This window comes from the organism of the source record quoted next, unplaced genomic scaffold (assembly GCF_019419815.1).
Source record: "Pyrus x bretschneideri cultivar Hongxiangsu unplaced genomic scaffold, Pyrus_bretschneideri_v1 Contig41, whole genome shotgun sequence".
Taxonomy (NCBI): domain Eukaryota; kingdom Viridiplantae; phylum Streptophyta; class Magnoliopsida; order Rosales; family Rosaceae; genus Pyrus; species Pyrus x bretschneideri.
Window position 1 is genome coordinate 1,418,218 of NW_025999735.1, and position 23,051 is coordinate 1,441,268.

Below are 23,051 nucleotides of genomic sequence, written 5' to 3' on the forward strand. Positions count from 1 at the left end.
AATCACAAATGATTCATCTGGCTATATGTGCTTATAGGTTATAACTCTTTATATAATCTAAAACATAAAATTTTCAATTTCATAAGCTCCAAGAGTTTCACCGATGTTCTCCTTCTCTCTCTTTAATTGCCTTCCCTTTCCTTCTACTTTCCCATGCAACTTAACCATCATTTGTATGTATGCCGTCTCTAGCTATTACTGGATCTCTCATCTATATAGTTTTCCTCTGTTTTGTTGTACCTAATATGCACTACATGTTGGAGCAATATTAGAAAATATGAAAAATAACAATATACTTCCAATGATAATAATCATAAAGAAATTCAAAACATCAATTATATATGAGATTAATATAAACAACTAGAGAAAAAGTTAGAATAACTGACAAACTTGGAGATTGAGGCTTGCATAAATGCAATGTCCTAAAGATAGAATTTCGCCCCTACTCTTGTGCTTGTAGTTCGGTAGGCGTCCATCTCCCAGGATTCAACAATCTATAATCCGAAGTCAAAGCACTTCAATCTTCGGACTCTGGCGAACTTTATATATTCCATACTCTCAAGACACAACTCGGAATTTGACTCACTAAGCATGAGAGAAACAAAGTGGGGAAACCCTATTTCTCAAGAGTAAAAATTAACTCTAATTTTCTATATTTAATATCAATGGTTTCATGGGTTTAAATAGAATCCAATTTCTACTTATTAAAGAGATGTAACTTTTCATCTATAAGTATACATCACTTATCAAGGAATACACCTAAACAACATAACCTTTCCAAGAAATTGGTTAACAATATTTTTCATTCAATTATTAAAATTATATATTACAATATATAATTTCCAACAATCCCCCACATGAATGAAAAATTAGGAAGAATTTGAGAGTACAGATGGACAAGAGATGCATCGGGAGAGGTGTCTTTTGGACTTGAACCTACCCTAGTGAATACTTATCGGATTTACTTGGTGACGCAGTGAATATAAAATCTTGAACTGTTCACCGCAGTAGTAAACCGAGACAATAAGCAACACACATCACTAATCCTAATATATTCTGGTTCATACGGTTGTGTTCATTTTGGTCCTGAACAAATCCCGGATTCATGAGAGCTTTAGAGAATTTAGCCATCTCATACTCATAGAAGCGACCCACTTCTACTCTCACATAGGTGACCACTGATTAAGAATAATCTGCTTTATTCCTCTTATTTATAAGATATCACTGTCATTAAGTACAAATATACATCCTAAAACTTCTGCAGACAACACACTTCTTCCATCATAGGAATGAGGTATATAGTGTGTTAACTTCTTTGAATCATGCCCAACCAGTTTGCCTATTGAACTTAGACCATGGGATCTCCAATCAACTAAGTTAGGTTTCCGCTCGGCTAATTCATTAGTTATGTTGGCTTTAGCCTCATTCCCCTCAATGAACAACTTACTCTCTAGTCTAACCTTTAATGATTGGATCCACCACTAGGTTGACTATCATTAATGGCGTGCACAATCCATCTTATGAAATTATATTTCATATGAGAATAGTTTGTTTACTATGTCAAGTCCTCAACTGTACATGTTGGGACTTAAGTAAGTAATTTGCTATCACTTGGGCATACTCCCCCACATTTAAGGTATTTGTAAGAAGGTCTCTAACCTCTTCATACCTTAAAAATTGTTTATCATAAAATATATTGCTTATTATCTCTTTTATCTAAAATTACTCTTTTCAATTTAGACATTCTACTTTATACTATTCGACAAACCATCACAATATATGAAGTCAATATGCTTCGTATCCAGTACACCTCTAATTGAGGATTGATTTCCTTATGTAACCGCATATATTTCCATTTATGTACTTTGACTTCATATTGTAAAAAATTCAATTAGTTAGCATCATTGAATTCATCTAGTACATGTGGATGCTCTGAGCTATGAATAACGGAACCCAATGGCTATGTACATTCAATTTCATATGCTTACTTAATAAGCATGACCTTGTCTAATTCAATTGTGCATGCTTACTCAATAAGCCTCTTTTTCAATGTCTCATCATTCCTTTTACGAAAGACCCCCACACTTTAACTGATTGGTTGCCATGACATTTCCCTCTTCTCGGAAATGCACACTTCTTTAGAGCAGCATGAAAGTATGTCCACTTTTATTGAGGTCCACACGTTGACTATCCAAACACTGATGTTGTTCCTCGTTTAAATAATTTCAAGACTTAATCTTCTCTGAATCATGGCCTTTTTGTATATCTATCTTCTAAACCAAATTCCAATGCCTTTTCATCAAATGATGCCAAACGGTGCATCGTTTCAACTACCCCAAAGACACAATTCGGTAAAAGAGGATATACATCTTTTGGTAGTAATAAAAGGAAATCCTTAAAACATGGTTGCATTCAAATCCAACGCTAACGTTCACAAGGCATATCATTTTAATCCACTAATATTTCTTTAGGAAATACATAACCAAACATTGAATTGCTCTGCATTTGTTTCATGAATATATTTGGGAAAAATCATCGTTCATGCTATCGTCAGTCTTAACCAATTGGTTGGAACAAATACCATGTAATTGATTTCCATTGACACTTATCATGATTTACACCCCTTCATATAGAGTTGTAACTTTCAGATTGCAAAATCTGAAAGAAAACCTATATCCAAATTGCCTCATAACATTCTTAATTTAACTACGGTGGTGGAAGTCATGATGCCCTTCCAACGTTTAGCAAAGAGGGTATCCCTTTCCCTTTATTCATTTTGGGTATGAAAGGATGCCATCTCTAGAGATACGGCAGACGACAAAACACAACAAGCATATAACCGACACAAGGAAAAATAGTTTTCCAAAAATTTGGAACTTCATTTTACCCCAAACAGCACCACTAGTTTGCATACTGATCATTGTATCAATTCCAATGTTTCTTCAATTCACCACCAGTCCCTTCATTGGCACTTGATCTTTCTCTATTTTGTATACTGAATATACAACAAGCAGCGTGCATTATGATATGATGCCAGACTCATCAACAAATACTCATTCTTTTGTTAATTTCTCCGTAAAGAACACTCTGGCCATCATTCCATATGAGAAATTCAAATTTTAATGTGGTGGGAACTAGTCAAAAACATCATACCCTTTCACTATCAAATGCAGATATATTTTTTATTTTTTATTTTTTATTTTAGTTATTAATCTCATACGCATGGCATATTCATTTTATATTGACAATAACCAGGACCAAGAGATATACATATACTCATGTATGCCATAACATACATATGCAAACAATGAAAACACACAAATAACTGTCATGAAAAGTGAAAGACATCTTCTAGTATATATAAATTAGAAGTTCAAAAACGTATGATGCAACTAACACTAGTATGACAACATACAGATATAATTCTACTAATATATATCAATATGCATATAAAACTCCGCCCCACAAATCTTTCAAAGAAAGATCAGAGTTTGTTCTTCTTAGTGTTTAGAACTACATTCAATCTTATTCATTTTAACTTCTATTAATTAGAGTCATATTCTCTAACAATGCAAGAGAAAAAGTTTCTATCTTTAGATTGTTGGAGCAATATTAGAAAATATGAAAAATAACAATATACTTCCAATGATAATAATCATAAAGAAATTCACAACATCAATTATATATGAGATTAATATAAACAACTAGAGAAAAAGTTAGAATAACTGACAAACTTGGAGATTGAGGCTTGCATAAATGCAATGTCCTAAAGATAGAATTTCGCCCCTACTCTTGTGCTTGTAGTTCGGTAGGCGTCCATCTCCCAGGATTCAACAATCTATAATCCGAAGTCAAAGCACTTCAATCTTCGGACTCTGGCGAACTTTATATATTCCATACTCTCAAGACACAACTCGGAATTTGACTCACTAAGCATGAGAGAAACAAAGTGGGGAAACCCTATTTCTCAAGAGTAAAAATTAACTCTAATTTTCTATATTTAATACCAATGGTTTCATGGGTTTAAATAGAATCCAATTTCTACTTATTAAAGAGATGTAACTTTTCATCTATAAGTATACATCACTTATCAAGGAATACACCTAAACAACATAACCTTTCCAAGAAATTGGTTAACAATATTTTTCATTCAATTATTAAAATTATATATTACAATATATAATTTCCAACACTACAAAGGTTCCTATTTATACTAGGAGAAGACGGCAGCATACTAGAATATCATTGGGCGGTGTGGGCGGCAAACAAGATAATAAAGGATTGCATATGCAATACACCTCCTGCTTCTAAGTTGATAAGTATTGCATGTGGCTTTAGTTTGTCAGCAGCCAGAAAGTGATGATAAAGCACCTAGGACCATCATACAATGCCACCTTAACCTAAAACTAGGTAGGAACCTATGAAGGTATCTAATAACATAAAACTATGTTTGATCCTAGAAGACAAAATATTTCCATTTCATCACCTCCGCCACGATGACCACCATAATGTTTACCATCTTCGCCATCATCACCTCTCAATCAATGTCGCCGATAACACCCCTCCCCAGCATTTTTACCACAACCACACCTTTTGCCACTTCTCCACTCCACTATTGTCAGCACCCGATGGGCATGTCCTATCACCCCTACCACCAACATAGATAACCACTATTGCTTCCAGCACAACTCTTGCCATAACCACCATCTCCACCAACACTGCCATTATCTTTTACGTTACAAAGATATTATTTACTATCGAACAGAACATTATTAGTTTTTGACATCATATATAAATCTGAATACAAGACATGTTATTAATATTTTCATTATAAAAAAATTATTCTTGAACTAAACTAACATATACATTATCTAATTTTAAAAATGTAAAATTGTATACGCCTGATATTCTAAGAATTCTTTTAAACACACAACAAAACACCTCATTTGTTCCTCCTTGCAACTTTTCACTCTTTTTCCTTCATGTTCCTTCGCCTACACCAATCACCATGACTGCCATTTATCATATTTGTTTAATAAAAATAAAAATAAAATTAAAAAAACTGAATTCTTTTAAAGATGAACAAAATCAGACCCATATGGAGATGGGAGTCCCCATCTTTGTTGTCCTTTGCACCTTTGGTTTGTGTTTATGATCTGTGTGTGGTAATAGAGATATTAGAGCAAATTATTCAAGCAGAAGATCAACGAGATGATGATCTCTGCTCAAAAAGCATGAAGGAATGGTGATGCTAGAAACTCGGAGTTGTAGCTTCTTGGATTCGATTTAGGTGTAACTGAATTGATGCTTACAAAAATGAAAAATGGAGATGAGTTATAGTTGTTGGAGGCACACTCACTCATCCAACTCACACTGCTCACGTGCACCACATGCTTACCTATAAGTGAGTTGTTATGACATGTGGTAGACATCTAGCCTATTAGCTTTGTTTTACTCACAACATTATTACAAACTAAGAACAAACACATTGAAAGGAAACATGAAACTTGGATCAAATATAGTTGCAGAAGCTTAAGCACCAACACTTCCTTCTAAGCTAGCAGCTGATTTGACTCCCAACATTTCTCTGAAGTAGTTGAACTTCTCCTTTGGCAATGCCTTGGTCAAGATATCAGCCATTTGTTATTCGGATTTGCAGTAAACAAGCTAAATTTCCTTTTCTTGGATTGCCTCTGTGATGAAGTAAAAGTTCATACTGATGTGCAATGTTTTCTAGTGAAACATTGGATTCTTGGCCATTGCTATTGCTGAAGTATTGTCACACATTAGCAATGTAAGCTTAACTTGTTCTTCCTCAAAGTCTTCTAAAACAAATCTTAGCCACTTGGCTTATGAAGTTGTTTCAGCTACACTCACATATTCAGCCTTTGCAGTGGATAATGCCACTATGTTTTGCTTGATTGAAGCCCAAGAAAACACTATTGAATCGAGATTGAAAGTATACCCTGATGTGCTTCTTATGTCATCCTCACTGCAACCCAATCACAATCACAATATCCAAGAAGAAAAGCTGATTTTCCTTGCACATACTCAATGCCCAAACCCAAAGTACCTTGAATGTATCTCAGTACCCTTTTTGTAGTTCCCATGTGTTTCTTATTGGATCATGCATGAATTTTACCAAGAGACTAGCACCAAACATAATGTATGGTCTAGTGGCAATATGGTACAACAAACTTCCAACCAACTTCCTGTATTCAGACTCATCTACAGCCTCACTTCCATCATTTCTGCATAGCCTATCATTTGCTGCAAGTGGTGTTCCCAGAAATTTACAGTCCTTTAGGCCAAGTTTCTCCAGCAACTTCATTGCATACTTCTTTTGATGAATAAAGATGCTCTTCTTTGTTGGTATAACTCCCATACCAAGAAAATGGTGTAGCAACCAACCCCAAATCTGTCATCTCATAATGTTGCATCATGTCGTTTTTGAACTCCTCAAGCATTGTGACACTATTTCCAGTGCACATAATATCACTTGGACTTTTTTGAGTTTTCAATGAGAATTCTTGGTATGGGAGACAATGAGAATTCTTGAGTTTTCAATCTTTGTATATAAGTGGGCTTCACTTGGACTTTTTTGAAAACTAGCCTTTGTAATGTAGGAATAAATTTCTTCATACCAAGCTCTTGGAGCTTGCTTAAGATGATATAATGCTTTATTGAGCTTGTACATTTTATCCTCTTTGCCTTGAATGATAAATCACTGAGGTTGTTCAACATAAATACCATTAAGAAAAGTAGACTTTACATTCAACTGAAATAGTTGTCATTCCTTTTGAGCTACAAGAGTTATCGTGTTCTTATAGTGTCTAGCCTACCAACTGGTGCAAAGGTTTCACTAAAGCCAATATCTGGCTTCTGAGAATAACCTATTGCAACCAATTTGGATTTGTTCTTTTGTATTGTCCCATGTAGGTTCAACTTAGTCTTGTACACTCATTTCACACCTATGACAAGTTTGCTAGAAGGCCTATCAATCAGCTTCCATGTATGGTTGTTTTCAATCATATCTAGCTCAGCCTGCATAGCCTTCTTCTAAGAATCATCCTGAGCTGCCTCTTCATAATTCTCAAGTTCTATAATGCATACATTGCACTAAGCCATAACTTCATCCAGTGCTCTCTGCTTCTTTCGAGTGAAGTCATAGCTCCGTGATAAGCTTAAGACCTTTTGTGAAATTGGACAATCAATATTTGAACTTACGTCTTCCTGTGGAATAGTAGGAGTAATCTCAAAACTTAAGTCTACTTATTCTTCTGGAGTTTGAATTGGTTCAATTTCTGCAATATCAGTAGTGGTTGGCACACTGAAATACATCTTAGAGTTTGCTTCCCAATTCCAGCTACCATTCTCATCAAATACCATATATTTAGACAAGATAATATTCTTAGTGATAGGATTAAATACCCTATATCCTTTTTCATTGGTGCCACATCTTGCAAAAATGCACTTATGACAGTCAAGTTTGTGGCTCAGATTCAATGGAACATAGCGTAGCATATTAAACCAAAGACCTTCAAGTGTGCTACTCCTGGGTTTTTTTTTTTTTTTCCCACTGTAGGCTTCAAGAAAGTCATCTTATCTAAAGACTTAGTAGAACATCTGTTAAATAGGTACACTGTAGTGTACACAACTTCAACCCAAAATTGATATGGCATACCTTTCTCATGCAACATAGTCTTTGCCATTTCCGCCACAGTCCTATTTTTCGTCTTAGACACACCATTTTGTTGAAGTGTACATGACATGGTCAGTTGTCTTTGAATTCTAGTGACATTGCAGAAATCATTGAATTCAGTACACATGACCTCACCACCTCTATCACTTCTTAGATGCTTTATGTTGTGCCCCCCACTGCAATTCTACCATTGCTTTGAACCTTTAGAAGTACTCAAATGCCTCAGACTTGTATCTCAGAAAGTAGACCCATGTCATTCTAGTACAGTCATTTATGAATAGAATGAGGTATATGTTTCTAGCATTTGAAGCTATTTTCATAGGACCATAGATATCTGTGTGTACCAGTTCTAGTGGGAATTTAGCTACCCAAGTTGATTCTCTTGGAAATTCATCTTTATGCTGCTTCTCAAGCATGCAGCCTTCACAAACATTCTCATAATCTTCCAAGAATGGTAGTTCATGGACCATTTCTTGCTCTCTAAGCAACTTCATCCTCCTTGTGTTTAGGCGACCTAGCCTTTTGTGCCAAGTTTGAGTGCAATGAGATAAGCTAGCTTCAGTGCCAATGATGTAGATGGCATCATAGTCAATGGAAAACACATGTTGTTTGTCATTGGAACCTTAGCTACCAAGCCATTCAAATTCCAGCTGTCATAAATACAAATCATCACCACCAAATAACAAATAGTAGCCATGTTTCAACAGTTATCCTACACTTAGGAGATCTTCCTCTAAACTAGGTACCAACATCACCTCATGTATGTGTTTTCTACCCAGCTTAGATTCAATGACAAGTGTGCCTTTTCCTGCTACACTTACAATTTCTTTAGTTCCCATTTTTACCCTTGCATTCAAATTTATGTTCACATTCACAAGTAAATTCTTATTCCATGTCATGTGGTTAGTGCAACTACTGTCAATATACCAAGTATTATCAACCTTCACCTGAGTTATGGAGTTGCAAGCATAGAATAACATTCCCATTTTATCAACATGGTTAACATAATTAGCTTTCTGCACCATTTTGTTTCCATTGTAGTTTTTGGCTTCATGACCAAACCTATTGCAATTTGTGCATTTAGGTTTTCCCTTAACCCGGCACTTCCCATAATGCAGTTTATCACAATTTTTTTTATTACCAGAGAACCCACTAGGCTCTGGAAATTTTGAACCAACATTTTGACTAGCAAATGCCTTCTTAGCTGAACTTTCAGCATACATATCTAGTCTTTGTTCATAGCCCTTCATAGAACCTACAACTCCTTGGATTTCAAGAATTTTAATATCTTTTGAATGCTCAAGCACAACACAAATTGAATCATAAAATCTAGCCAAACTTATAAGCAATTTCTGAACAACGCTCTCCTTAGATAATTTTTCACCAATGATCCATCCATATTAGACTCTAAGGTTCTAAAAGACGCTAGGCGCTAGTCGGGTGGCAGACTAGAGTCTAGAGCCTAGGAATCTAGGCGGGGCCTAGTAGGCGCCTAGGCGGACTAAGAGGATTTAAATAAATTTATTATATATTATATAAGTTAATTAAATAATTTTAAAAATAATATATATATATATATATATTTATTGTTAGAGTTTTAAATACATAAAAATATAATATAGTGTAGTCTTAAAAAGAAAAAGAATAATAAGACAATATGAAAATTAGATAAAAATATGAAAAGTTATGATTGGTTAAGAGAGAAAAGATATGAGGGAATATAAAAATTAGTAAAAGAAAAGATAGTGGCTCCCTTAGACCATCTTCAATTGTTGGGCTAAAAGCCAAATATTTTAGCCCGAAAATTTAGCTTTTAGCCCAGAAACAACTTTTCTGCTCCAACCGTTCTGGCCTAAAATTTTAGCCAGAGATTATTAAAAAATGAACTTAGGCTATTTTTTTTCTTAAATTAAATTTTAAAAAATAAATAAATATGTAGACTATCATAAATTAATTTTATGAACACTTTAATGTAAAAATAAATTAATTTTATGAACACTTTAATGTAAAAAAATTTAAATTCCGATAAATATTGAAAAATCATTTTCCACAAAGCAAGCCTTCAACTTTTACCAATCTTTCAACCCATGGGCTAACTTTCAATTCACCATCCTTTCAACACCAAATTTTCAATTCACCAACCGTTCAACACCAAACTTTCAACTTTCACCAACTGTTCAACACCAAACTTTCATCAATCATCCTTTATATAAACATATGTCCAATATTTGTTGATCACATAACCTTTCAACCTTCAATCATCCTCTATATTCACCAATATTACAACTTTCAAAGAGTTTTTGTTTCCTAAAAATCCTCAATATCTCATCAATAGGTGATAGAAGAAGGCGTAGTATGGCAATGCAAATGGCACAATACCAAGCAAGGATCGAGATTGAGGATGCAAAATTGTTCAACGCTGAAGTTGAACTTATCAACTCATTTATGCAATCTGATCACCATGGCGAATCTAGCCATCATGGTTCTATCACAAGGCGTTCATATATGCAGCGTGATAGAGAAAAGTGTCATGATCGAATGATGAAAGATTATTTCATCGAGCGTCTGAGATTTCCTACTCATGATTTTCAGAGGCGGTTTTGGATAAGGAGAGAGCTTTTTGAAAGCATCTTGAGTGTAGTTGTCAATCATGACCACTATTTTGAAAGAAGGGTAGATGCCGCAGGCCGACAAGGTTTATCACCTCATCAAAAGCTCACATCTGCTTTTCGCATGCTAGCTAATAGGTGCTCTACAGACTCAACTAACGAGTATTACAGACTTGCAGAAAGTACTGCTATTGAGAACCTGAAGCGCTTCTGTAAGGCAATTGAAGGCATATATGGAGTCACATACCTCCGCAACCCAAATCATGAAGACTTAAAGAGGCTTCTATGCAAGGCAGAAAAAAGAGGCTTCCCTGGCATGATAGGAAGTCTCGATTGTATGCATTGGGAGTAGAAGAATTGTCCTACTACTTGGGCTGTCCAATTCAAAGGCCGTCATGACAAGACAACCATCGTGCTCGAGGCTGTGGTGTCTTACGACACATGGATTTGGCATGCTTTCTTCGGCGGTCCTGGATCAAACAACGATATCAACATTCTTTGGTCTTACCCTTTATTTGATAATATTGTCAATGGATGGGCACCAGAATTTCAGTACAAGGTAAATGGTAATAGGTATGAGCTAGGTTACTACCTAACTGATGGTATTTATCCTAGTTGGTCTACCTCTGTCAAAAGTTTTTTATCCTAGTTGGTCTACCTCTGTCAAAAGTTTTTCTCATCCCGATAATGCAAAGAAAAACTTATTTTCGCAGAGGCAAAAGTCTTACAGGAATGATGTGGAGAGAGCGTTCGGGATCCTACAAGCTTGATGGGCCATTGTTAGAGGGCCTGCACGATTTTGGTAGTTCGAAGACCTCCATTCAATTATGATAACATGCATAATTTTGCACAACATGATTGTGGAACATGAGTACATTGAAATTGAAGAAGATTTAGACGAAGATGTGGATGATGACCAACCAACACATGCAAGAGTTATTGCAAGAGATGTTGAATATCTGGTTCCAACCACATATGAGACCCGACAGGATAGGGTCACCTTGAGTGAGTATATGAGACGTTTAAATAGAATTCAAGCTCCTCAATGTCATGGCACACTCCGTAAGGATTTGGTTGAGCATGTATGGCACCGAGATGGTGAACGTTGATGATGTTGGTTAAGCATTTATGTAATAATTTTAAGTGTTTATTAAGTGTACTATGTTGTTATTTTCTAGTAATAAATTTAAGTGTCTTCTTGTGCAAAGTATTTTGTCTAGTACATTGGATAAATGATTAAATGGATGTTTGAACAAATACATAGGTATTTATAGAGTTTTTGGGTGAATTTTGAGTTAAATAATTTTTTTAAATTATTTTAGCCGTTGGATTTAAATTTGGGTCGTTAGATCTTTTTTTTTTTACCTTTAGATTTGATTATATTCGATTTCAGCCGTTGGATTCAATGTATTTTAAAATAACATATTTAAAAAAATCAATTTTGTATCTAGACCGTTAGATTAACCAAGGGTCCTTGAAAAGCAGCCATCGGATTGAAAATGTAGCCGTTGGAGGTGGTTTGGGTGGTTGACAAACCACTAACAGCGAGACCCACCCTGTCGGAAATGAATTGCAGGAACTCCGTGTGGGGCACGTTGGAGCGTGAACGGGATGAGACTGGCCCAATGGCCAGCGAGTCTAGTCGCGCGCGGGGGGGGGGGGGGGGGGGGAGAGGGGGGAATCTTGGGGGGTATTTGGCCCAGCTTTAACATTTGGCATTTAGCCCAATGTTTTATCATGGGTTGGAGATGGTTTGGGGGGTAATTTAGCATTTAGCCCACCATTGGAGGTGGTCTTAAAAGAAACTGTGCAAAAGCTAAAATAAAGGTTGTGGGACCACCTTAAGATGACTAAAGAAGTCATCTAATTAAAAATTAAAATGAAATAGAAGCTGGTGGGACCATGTCTGTCCATCTTCTTCCTTCCGCAAGCGCAACCCCTTTGCAACAGAAAAATTTCCAGATTCCGGGGTCTTTACGCACGCCCACCCAGCCTCGACCCAGCCATGCCCAGTCCCACCCAATCCTGCCTAATACCGCCCAGTTTGCCTAATCTATTTTCCAATTTCGTGACCGATCAGGAGTAAATCACGATGGCCAGTTACAGCCTAAAGCCTAGGCGGCCGCTAGGCCCATTTTTTGAACATTGAGACTCGGATCTTCGATCTTCACAGGTTTTCAAAGCACGATTCTACAGTGATGAAGCTCGATGAAAGTGATTCATAGAAGAACACAAATCACAAGTTCACACCCAAATTAAAGTGATGAATCTAGCTCTGAGGCCATATTAGTGTTTATGATCTGTGTGTGGTAATAGAGGTATCAGAGTAAATTATTCAAGAAGAAGATCAATGAGATGATGATCTCTGCTTGAACAGTATGAAGGAATGTTAATGCTAGAAACTCAGAACCGTATCTCCTTGGATTCAATTCAGGTATAATTAAATAGATGCTACATATATGAAAATTGGAGGTTAGTTATAACTGTTGGAGGCGCATTCACTCATCCAACTCACACTGCTCACGTGCACAACACATGCTTACATATAAGTGAGTTGTTATGACACGTGCCACACATCTAGCCTATTAGCTTTCTTGTAAACTTAGCCCTATATTACAAACTAAGAACAAACACTCGAAAATTGAAAGGAAACATGAAACTCTGTCCTGGATCAAATGCAGTTGCAGAAGCTTAAGAACCAACACCTTCGGCAACCGTCCTCACCCACCACCACCAACCACCGTCCTTCATATCCTTCCTAACTGATGATTATTGTGTCTTGTGAAAATATATGGTTTGACTAATGATTAATCGAATTCATGGCACCTATAAAAATTGTTTTGGTCGGTGTACTGGTTTGGTTGAATTTTCTGAGGAAGGGCGATAGTTTGGTCAGATTTGCAGAGGAATGGCAATAGTTTGGTCGGATTTGCAAAGAACGGGTGATGATAAAGGAAAGATGTTGGAGGAGACGAGGATGGGATTGACGGAGCAGCTAACATAGAGAAAGGGAGGAAGAAAATAGGAGTTTCGTTATCAAAATTGTGAGTATTTAGGTGTGAATTTTAACGACAGGTGTTGAATAATTATTGGGGCCACTTAAGAAGTCAGTACTAAGTATAACCTTTTTGAAAAGGTAACAAAGATTAAATTTATAATTAAAATTTTGAAAATTAAGGGCATAGAAATTATTGATTAGTTTATTACTTAAGTGTTGTTAAACGTATTCAATCATATTAGTGATACATAGTTTGGTTTTCAAATTTTGTTCCCAAATTTATTTTCCTTAGCATTTTGAAATATTGTTTGTGGAATTTTACGAGGCAGACCCTTTGTTTTTTGAGTGTTTTTTCTTCTCAGACCTGGCAGCCTCCTTGCTCTGCTCGACCTTACAGACTGAGGTTTTCTTTGTACCTGACCTCGCGTTGCTCGAGGTCATGACTGCATGGATTTTGCGATTGATGGCCTGAAAGTTCTTTTCTAAGCTAGAGCTCGTTGAGACTTGGCAGAGTTCACTACGTCCGCTCATCAGTGTCGGGGGTTGACCAACCCCATCGTACCATCTAGCTCAGTAGCTCTGTGGTACAGTGTTTAACAAGCGTTGATGGTCTCCAACGAGCAAATTGTTCTACATTTCATTCTCTGCCTCATGCACCGGCTTACAGTGCGCAGATATGGTGTTTGTTAGAATGTCTCAGTGAATTCAAAGCAGATTATATATGTTTTCATAGTTGTTTAATATTTAAAAGCAGTTGCCTAAGTTCCCTACCAAGCAATTATTTTGGTGTAAAAATTTTATATGAAATATTTTCATCATCTCGACTTATACTTTGCAAGTGTGATATAACCTTCTTTTTGCTTTTACTATGCAGTTTTCTCCAAAAGAAGCAAAAGAAAACGGAAAAAGAATTACCCGCTGCTCTGTTTTTCTTCAAGTGTAGTCTCGATCACGAGCTAAGGTATGACCTATTGTTTCTTTTCTTTTTTTTCTTTTTTTTAATTTCATCTGCATTAAAAATAAAGGATTCCTTTCTCGTATCTTGAATTTTATTTTTTGGATTCATATATATTCAGTAGATCGAAAAAGCAAACGAATTGGTAAGCTGAAGGTGCCATGGCGATGGATATACTCACTGCAATTATTCCTACAATAATTGACTACACAATTAGACCAGTTGCACGCCAAGTGGGTTACATTATTTTCTACAAAAGCAACCTTGAAGACCTAAGGAATAAATTGGAGAATTTTGATCCTGTCAAACAAAGGATAAAGCATGAAGTTGATGAAGTCGGAAGAAAAGTTAATCAAAAAGTGGAAGCTGATGTCCAGAAATGGCAGTCAGATGTGGAGAAGACCACTCGGGAGGCAGAAGCACTCTTGCATGATGAAGGCCGTGCAAAGACAAAGTGTCATTATATGTCCTAATCTGATATACTATCATCAGCGTAGCAGGAAGTCAACAAAACTGATGGAAAAGATTGAAGCACATGAAAATAAAAAAAAAAGTTTTCCAATGTTTCTTACAAAGTTCCTGTAGAAGACGTGTCTGCCCTAGCCTCGGACGAGTACATGGCCTTTCAATCAAGGATTTCAATGGTGAAGGATATCATTACGGAACTGAAAAAACCTGATACAGGATTGGGGTGTACGGATTAGGGGGCGTTGGGAAGACAACATTTGCCAAAGAGGTTTACAGAGAAGCTGTTAAAGAGAAGTTATTTGATGATGTGGTTATAATACTAAATGTCAAAGAAAAAATAGACAACGAAAAAATTCAAAAAGAAATTGCCAAAAAGTTAGGGATGGTCGTTGATGAATCTGAGGATGTGGGAACAAGGGCGAATCTCCTATGGGCCAGGATTAAAAAGGGGAAGATTCTTGTCATTTTAGACGATGTTTTGGAAAGAATTGACTTTGAGGCTGTGGGACTCGTCGGTGTGCCCAACTGTAAGATATTGTTGACTTCTAGAGAAAGAAAAGTTTTATTCTCTGATATGCATACGCAAAAAGAATTTCCACTTGGATTTTTAACAGAAAAAGAAAGTTGGAGTTTGTTTGAGAAGGTGGTAGGTAATGTCGTTAAAGACACTCGGATACTGAAAGAAGCAACCCAACTAGCAAAGAAATGTGGAGGTTTGCCGGTTTTGGTTGTTGCAGTTGCGAGTGCATTAAGGGATAGTACATTGGAGGAATGGAAATATGCGTTGAGAAATTTCAAAAGATTTGACAAGAAGGAAATGAATGAAAAAGCATTCTTGGCTCTAGAGTGGAGTTACAAACGATTGGAAGATCAAGAGCTTAAGCAATTGTTCTTGCTGTGCGGAATTCTTGCCGGACGTTTGAGTTGTATAATTTTTCTCAATGACTTGTTGGTTTATAGTGTGGGTTTGGGTTTGATGAAAAATGTTGATATAGTGGAAGATGCAAGGAATTCATTGCATGCACTGGCTGCAAAACTAAAAAATTCTTGCCTATTGCTGGACAGTTATAACGATGGGACTCTTAGAATGCATGAGCTTGTTCGAGATGCTGCTATCTGGATTGTATCTGATGATCAAAAGGCGTTTTTAAAAGTATATGGAGATGAGGTGAAAGAATGGCCCACTGAGGATTTATTTAAGAAGTACACCGTCATCTCCTTGAGGTACTGCAAAATCCCCAGATTTCCTGAAGTACCTTGGGAATGCCCAGAATTAAAATTGTTGATCTTGGAGAATGATAATATTGGCGACTCCCAGGAAATCCCAAGCAAATTTTTTGAAGGGATGAAAGAACTCAAGGTGTTGGATGTAACCAGATTCCGTATTCAGTCACTACCTCCATCTATTCAAATCCTAAAGCATCTCCATACATTGGGCTTATATAACTGCGACTTAGTAGATCTAACTCTTGTTGGACAGCTAACAAACTTGAAAATGCTTATCTTCCTAGAGTCCAAGATTAAAGAGTTGTCCAAAGAAATAGGGCAATTGACTCGTCTGCAATTATTGGATTTGACCGGTTGCTCTGAACTTGTTGTAATCTCACCTGGTGTTATATCAAGCTTGACAAGACTAGAAGATTTGAGGATGGGAATAAAAAGCTTCAAGCAATGGGAGGGTGAAGGTTTGGTCGATGGCAGAGGAAGTAATGCTAGAGTTTCAGAGCTGAAGCACTTATCTAATTTGTCCGCATTAGACATACATATTCCAGATGCTAACCTTCTTCCAACCAACTTGTTTTCCGATAAGTTAGAAAGATACACCATACTTATCGGTGATTGTTGGGAGTATCCTGACTTCGATGAAACCTGCTCTAACATGCTAAAACTCAAACTCACCAGGAGAAATCAATTCGACCGAGGTATAAAGTTGCTGGTAAAGAGATGCGAGCATTTGTACTTGGATGGGATGGAGAGTGTGAATATTATTTCCTATCTATTTGACAGTGGAGCTGTTGAACAACTGAAGAATCTCCATGTCCAAAACAACGACAAAGTTACATATGTCATTAACTCCATCAGTTGGAGTTATTCTCATAATGCCTTCCCCAAGCTGGAATCTCTCTCTCTTGAAAACCTTGTGAGGTTGGAAAGTGTATGTTATGGGCAACTCATAGGTGAGCCTTTCGAAAAGTTAAAATTTTTGACACTGCGGAATCTACCAAAGCTTCTTGGTTTCTATTCCAAAGGCAAGCAATCAGTGATTGATACAGAAGCCGACGTAATGGGTTTGGAGAATGAATTTGGTGCACTCCCGAAACTGTTTAGTAATGAGAAGGTACCATCTCTGTTATTCTTCTAACAAAATGGTTGCATGATTCTTTCTCACTATTGTTTTCTTCTTTGAATTTCGACCATATAGTTCCTCTTTTTTTTCAATAAAAAAAATATACATATGTTTTCCTAAGGCAACCATTAAATGGTATGCTAAGTTATCAAATGGCCTTAATTTATATTAATAATGAATGTACAAAAGGATTATCACATGGCTAATTTCGAAGTGGATTATTTTGTACTTGCTAGTATCTAATTTTGTTTTCCACCAATGATCATAAAAGTATTACTATGTTATTTTACACTAAGAGGAGAAGGAAGGGTTTGAACAGTACTATCCACCACTTGGCACCAGAGATCTTTCACAATAATGTGTTTTTGTCATCAATTTAATTAAAATAGTTTAAATTTGGAATTATATTGACATAAATTTTGGCCCTATATTTCTTTTTCAGATAGTTTTTTACACCAATTTGTTCTCTGCTAATTAATGAACGTAAAAAGACAGCAGCTGTCTAGTAGCCTAGTAGCTTACTGTTTTAATATATTTCCTTTACTTTATATCTAAATATTTGGAACATATATGGCTAACAACAATGTAAATTGTAGTTTCCTGAAATAGACATGATTATTGTTCTGCTATGCAGGTTTTGATGCCCAACTTAACAACCTTGAATGTGCATCAATGTGATAGTTTAAGATTTTTGTTTTAGAGTTCCATGGCTAAATGTCTCGGACAACTCAAAAATCTCAAGATATCCAATTGTCAAATCATGGAAGAGATAGTGAGAAATGAAGAGAATATAGATGACATGTTTGATAAGCTAAACCGTTTAGAGCTATATCTTCTTCCAAACCTTGCTAGATTCACCTCTGGAAGTTACATTAAATTTCTGTCCTTGGCGTATTTGGTTCTAGTCGGTTGTACTAAACTGGAGACATTCATCTTTGGTGCTAAGAGTGGAAATATTACAACCAACAAAGAAGAAAGAGATATTGAGCTCTTTGACGAAAAGGTGAATTATACCTTCACTTCTTTTCTTTATGCTTTTATTTCCAACTTATGCATGCGTCCCACTTTTGTGAAAAAAAGTTTGTTCACAAGTTCTAAAATGAATATGTGACAGGTAGGATTTCCTAGCTTGGATACGTTGTACATATGGGACTTACCTAAGTTGAAGACAATATTCCACAACCAACTTCATTCAGATTCTTTTGGCAGGCTCAGAATTATGGATGTTCGTAGATGCCACAGTGTAATTAATATCTTTGGGCCAAGTATCATGGGAAGATTGAATACGTTAGAGTCCTTAGAAATAGAGCAGTGCCAGTCACTACAAGTGGAATATGACACATCATCTACTACTCAGTTGAATGGTTTTGAGTGCCCAAATTTAAACTCAATTGAGATAGACTCATGTGATAGTTTGAAAAATGTCTTTCCCGCCTCAGTGGCCAAAGATCTTAAGCAGCTAAGCAAGTTGAAGGTTAAGAATTGTGGTTGAATGGAGGAAATTGTCACAAAGGTAAAAGGACCAGAAAGGACACATGAGTTCGGCTTCCCTAAAGTAGAAACTGTGATATTTGAAAATCTGCCCCAACTTCAGAGTTTCTATCCAGGGTTGCATGTTTCTAATTGGTCATTACTCAACGAATTAAATTTCGAAAAATGTGGTAGTGTGGAGATTTTTGCTTTCGAATTTTCAACATATCATGAAAAAATTGAGTTGGGTCACCCAACACCAACGAGACAACCTTTCTTTTTGATTGAGAAGGTAAGCATGCTGGTACACAATTTTTTTTATAATCGAAATTTTATGTGCTTTTGACGCACTAGTTTTTATTATTTTTGGTCGAAAATAAAATAGTTTAAACTTGGAATTAAATTTTCATAATTTTGGCCCTATGTTTCTTTTTTCAGATAATTTTCTACACCTCTGTTAATTAATGAACGTAAAAAGACAGCAGCTGTCTAGTAGCGTGGTAGCTTACAGTTTTAATGTATTACCTTTACTTCATATCTACATATTTGGCTAACGACAATGTAAATTGTAATTTACTGAAACAAACATGATTATTGTTCTGCTATGCAGGTTTTGATGCCCAACTTAACAACCTTGAATGTGCATCAATGTGATAGTTTAAGATTCTTGTTTTCGAGTTCCATGGCTAAATGTCTCGGACAACTCAAAACACTCAAGATATCCAATTGTCAAATCTTGGAAGAGATAGTGAGAAATGAGGAGAATATAGATGACATGTTTGATAAGCTAAACCGTTTAGAGCTACTACATCTTCCAAACCTCGCTAGATTCAGCTCTGGAAGTTACATTAAATTTCCGTCCTTGGCGTATTTGGTTCTAGACGGTTGTACTAAACTGGAGACATTCATCTTTGGTGCTAAGAGTGGAAATATTACAACCAACAAAGAAGAAAGAGATATTGATCTCTTTGACAAAAAGGTGAATTATACCTTCACTTCTTTTCTTTATCCCTTTATTTCCAACTTATGCATGCGTCCCACTCTTGTGAAAAAAAAGTTTGTTCACAAGTTCTAAATTGAATATGTGACAGGTAGGATTTCCTAGCTTGGAGATGTTATCCATATGGGGCTTACCTAAGTTGAAGACAATATTCCACAACCAACTTCATTCAGATTCTTTTGGCAGGCTCAGAATTATGGATGTTCGTAGATGCCACAGCGTAATTAATATCTTTGGGCCAATTATCATGGGAAGATTGAATGCTCTAGAGTCCTTAGAAATAGAGCAGTGTTAGTCACTACAAGTGGTATATGACACATCATCTACTACTCAATTGAATGGTTTTGAGTGCCCAAATCTAAACTCAGTTGAGATACACTGATGTGATAGTTTGAAAAATGTCTTTCCTGTCTCAGTGGCCAAAGATCTTAAGCAGCTAAGCAAGTTGAAGGTTAAGAATTGTGGTTTAATGGAGGAAATTGTCACCAAGGTAAAAGGACCAGAAAGGACACATGAGTTCGGCTTCCCTAAAGTAGAAACTGTGATATTTGAAAATCTGCCCCAACTTCGGTGTTTCTATCCAGGGCTGCATGTTTCTAATTGGCCATTACTCGACGAATTAAATTTCGAAAAATGTGGTAGTGTGGAGATTTTTGCTTCCGAATTTTCAACATATCACGAAAAAATTGAGTTGGGTCACCCAACACCAACGAGACAACCTTTCTTTTTGATTGAGAAGGTAAGCATGCTGGTACACATTTTTTTTTTATATATAATCGAAATTTTATGTGCTTTTGACGCACTAGTTTTTATTATTTTTTGGTCGAAAATAAAATAGTTTAAACTTGGAATTAAATTTACATAAGTTTCGGCCTATGTTTCTTTTTTCAGATAGTTTTCTACACCAATTTGTTCTCTGTTAATTAATGAACGTAAAAAGACAGCAGCTGTCTAGTAGCCTGGTAGCTTACTATTTTAATGTATTACCTTTACTTCATATCTACATATTTGGAACATATATGGCTAACGACAATGTAAATTGTAATTTCCTGAAACAAACATGATTATTGTTCTGCTATGCAGGTTTTGATGCCCAACTTGACAACCTTGAATGTGCATCAATGTGATAGTTTAAGATTCTTGTTTTCGAGTTCCATGGCTAAATGTCTTGGACAACTCAAAAATCTCAAGATATCCAATTGTCAAATCATGGAAGAGATAGTTAGAAATGAGGAGAATACAGATGACATGTTTGATAAGCTAAACCGTTTAGAGCTACAACATCTTCCAAACCTCGCTAGATTCAGCTCTGGAAGTTACATTAAATTGCCGTCTTTGACGTATTTGGATCTAGACGATTGTACTAAACTGGAGACATTCATCTTTGGTGCTAAGAGTGGAAATATTACAACCAACAAAGAAGAAAGAGATATTGAGCTCTTTGACGAAAAGGTGAATTATAGCTTCACTTCTTTTCTTTATGCTTTTATTTCCAACTTATGCATGCGTCCCACTTTTGTGAAAAAAAAGGTTGTTTACAAGTTCTAAAATGAATATGTGACAGGTAGGATTTCCTAGCTTGGAGACGTTGTACATATGGGACTTACCTAAGTTGAAGACAATATTCCACAACCAACTTCATTCAAATTCTTTTGGCAGGCTCATAATTATGGATGTTCGTAGATGCCACAGTGTAATTAATATCTTTGGGCCAAGTATCATGGGAAGATTGAATGCTCTAGAGTCCTTAGTAATAGAGCAGTGCCAATCACTACAAGTGGTATATGACACATCATCTACTACTCAGTTGAATGGTTTTGAGTGCCCAAATCTAAACTCGGTTGAGATAGACTCATGTGATAGTTTGAAAAATGTCTTTCCCGGCTCAGTGGCCAAAGATCTGAAGCAGCTAAGTGAGTTGAAGGTCAAGAATTGTGGTTTAATGGAGGAAATTGTTGTGAAGGAAAAAGGACCACAAACGACATACGAGGAGTTCGGGTTCCCTAAAGTAACATCTATGGAATTTGATAATCTGCCCCAACTTCGAAGTTTCTATCCAGGGCTAAATGTTTCTAATTGGCCATCACTCAACATATTAAAGTTCACAAAATGTGGTGGTGTGGAGATTTTTGCTTCTGAATTTTCAAAGTATCAAGACAAGTTTGAGTTGGGCCACCAAGACCAACGGAACAACCTTTCTTTTTAATTGAGAAGGTAACCATACTTGTACACAACTCTTTTGATATTCAAAATTTTATGTAATTTTTAGATACTAGTTAAACATACACCATCGAGTTAATACATTTATTATGTTTTTAATATTGAAGTTATTATGTGTTATCAAGTTTTTCAAAATATTTTAAAGCATGCTCTTATTGTTGATTATATTACAGGGTAAGTCATTCCTCAACTTAGAATATTTAATATTGGACAAGAACACGGAGATTTGGTATGAACCTTATGGTCCACTCCCAACAGTGTTGAGCAAACTAAAAGTGATCCAACACTAGTAAGACTACAAATAGCAGAGTTATTGGGGAAAGAGGAAGAAGAAGAATATGATGACGACGACGATGCATGATTAAGATGGCAATGATGATGAAACGGTAAGTTTCCATATATGCTAAATATCAAGTAAATATAAACTTTATAATCGTAATTTCTGTGACTACTTGTTAATGTTCACTTACCGACACAATTTGCAATAGTCCGTATATATATAGTGAGTACCATCAAATAAATAGTACTGGTTTCTAATTTCTCTTGTTACTTGCTCTGACTATTCTCTGTTCTCCCCTAAACAGTCTGCCCAGCCTTGCTTCCGTGGCCGACCTCATCATGTTTGATATAAGCCTGCAAGCTGCGGTCTCAATGGAAAAGCTATCCTAGAAACTTGTGTGATTTGTAATTGGGGCTTTGTTCACTACATTTTCGATTTTGGGTGTTTGGAAAATAATGCTTGTGTGATTTCTGTAAACATTTATGCATTTGAAGTGGTGCTTGTGTGTACGTCTACTGAAACTGCTTTGTACTAGAGTGTGCTTATTTGAGCTCTCTACTAAAATCAAATCGATCGAATCCGCATCTTCTAATTGGATTGTTAATTTTCTTGATGTGTGTATATTTTTCTTTTTCGTTTGGAAGGAAAGCTAGATTCAATTCATAAAATACAAGTTGAAATTGAATTGGTTTAAATGATTTTGGGACTCTTTATCTGTGAATTGGTTTTGGGATGAACCTCAACTTCCATAAGTTTCTTCAAACTATAATATTTCTTCCCATGTTGTTTTGCCTCTTTTCATTCTTGTATTTTGCTTCCTGTGATACATGAAAAATATCATTTTCCAATAGTCATTTTAGTAGCATCTCCAATAGATTCCCTAAATGAGCTCCTAATTATAATTTAGAGAGGATTTCTAATATATATACATACATACATACATATATATATATAGACACACAAACACTCATGTTTGAATTTTGTATGCCAATTTCTTGCATC

At 36.0% G+C, this 23,051-nt stretch overlaps 3 protein-coding genes across 3 annotated transcripts; all 3 read left to right on the top strand.

Annotated features, from left to right (window-relative positions):
- The first annotated feature begins 10,057 nt into the window (after positions 1-10,057).
- Positions 10,058-10,663, top strand: LOC103959481. Its single transcript, XM_009371834.2, has one exon. The coding sequence runs from the start codon at positions 10,058-10,060 to the stop codon at positions 10,661-10,663; it is 606 nt and encodes a 201-aa protein (XP_009370109.2).
- A 2,916-nt stretch (positions 10,664-13,579) lies between these two features.
- LOC103959482 (probable disease resistance protein At4g27220) lies at positions 13,580-21,755 on the top strand. The gene is given in 7 exon segments (XM_048566328.1): positions 13,580-14,270; positions 14,389-14,721; positions 14,723-14,814; positions 14,817-14,942; positions 14,945-17,070; positions 20,633-21,001; positions 21,114-21,755. Coding segments are annotated over 6 exon segments (3,651 nt in total). The 5' UTR covers positions 13,580-14,270; positions 14,389-14,425.
- On the top strand, positions 17,780-19,500 carry LOC125469270. The gene is made up of 3 exons (XM_048566391.1): positions 17,780-18,082; positions 18,194-18,841; positions 19,160-19,500. The coding sequence occupies exons 1-2, from the start codon at positions 17,786-17,788 to the stop codon at positions 18,569-18,571; spliced, it is 675 nt and encodes a 224-aa protein (XP_048422348.1). The 5' UTR covers positions 17,780-17,785; the 3' UTR covers positions 18,572-18,841; positions 19,160-19,500.
- Positions 21,756-23,051: the final 1,296 nt, after the last annotated feature.

Coding starts and splice junctions, on each gene's coding strand:
- LOC125469270 (XM_048566391.1), top strand. CDS start 17,786: ATGGCTAAATGTCTCGGACAACTCAAAAATCTCAAGATATCCAATTGT. Junction 18,083..18,193: donor TTGAGCTCTTTGACGAAAAG/GTGAATTATACC, acceptor AATATGTGACAG/GTAGGATTTCCTAGCTTGGA.
- LOC103959481 (XM_009371834.2), top strand. CDS start 10,058: ATGGCAATGCAAATGGCACAATACCAAGCAAGGATCGAGATTGAGGAT.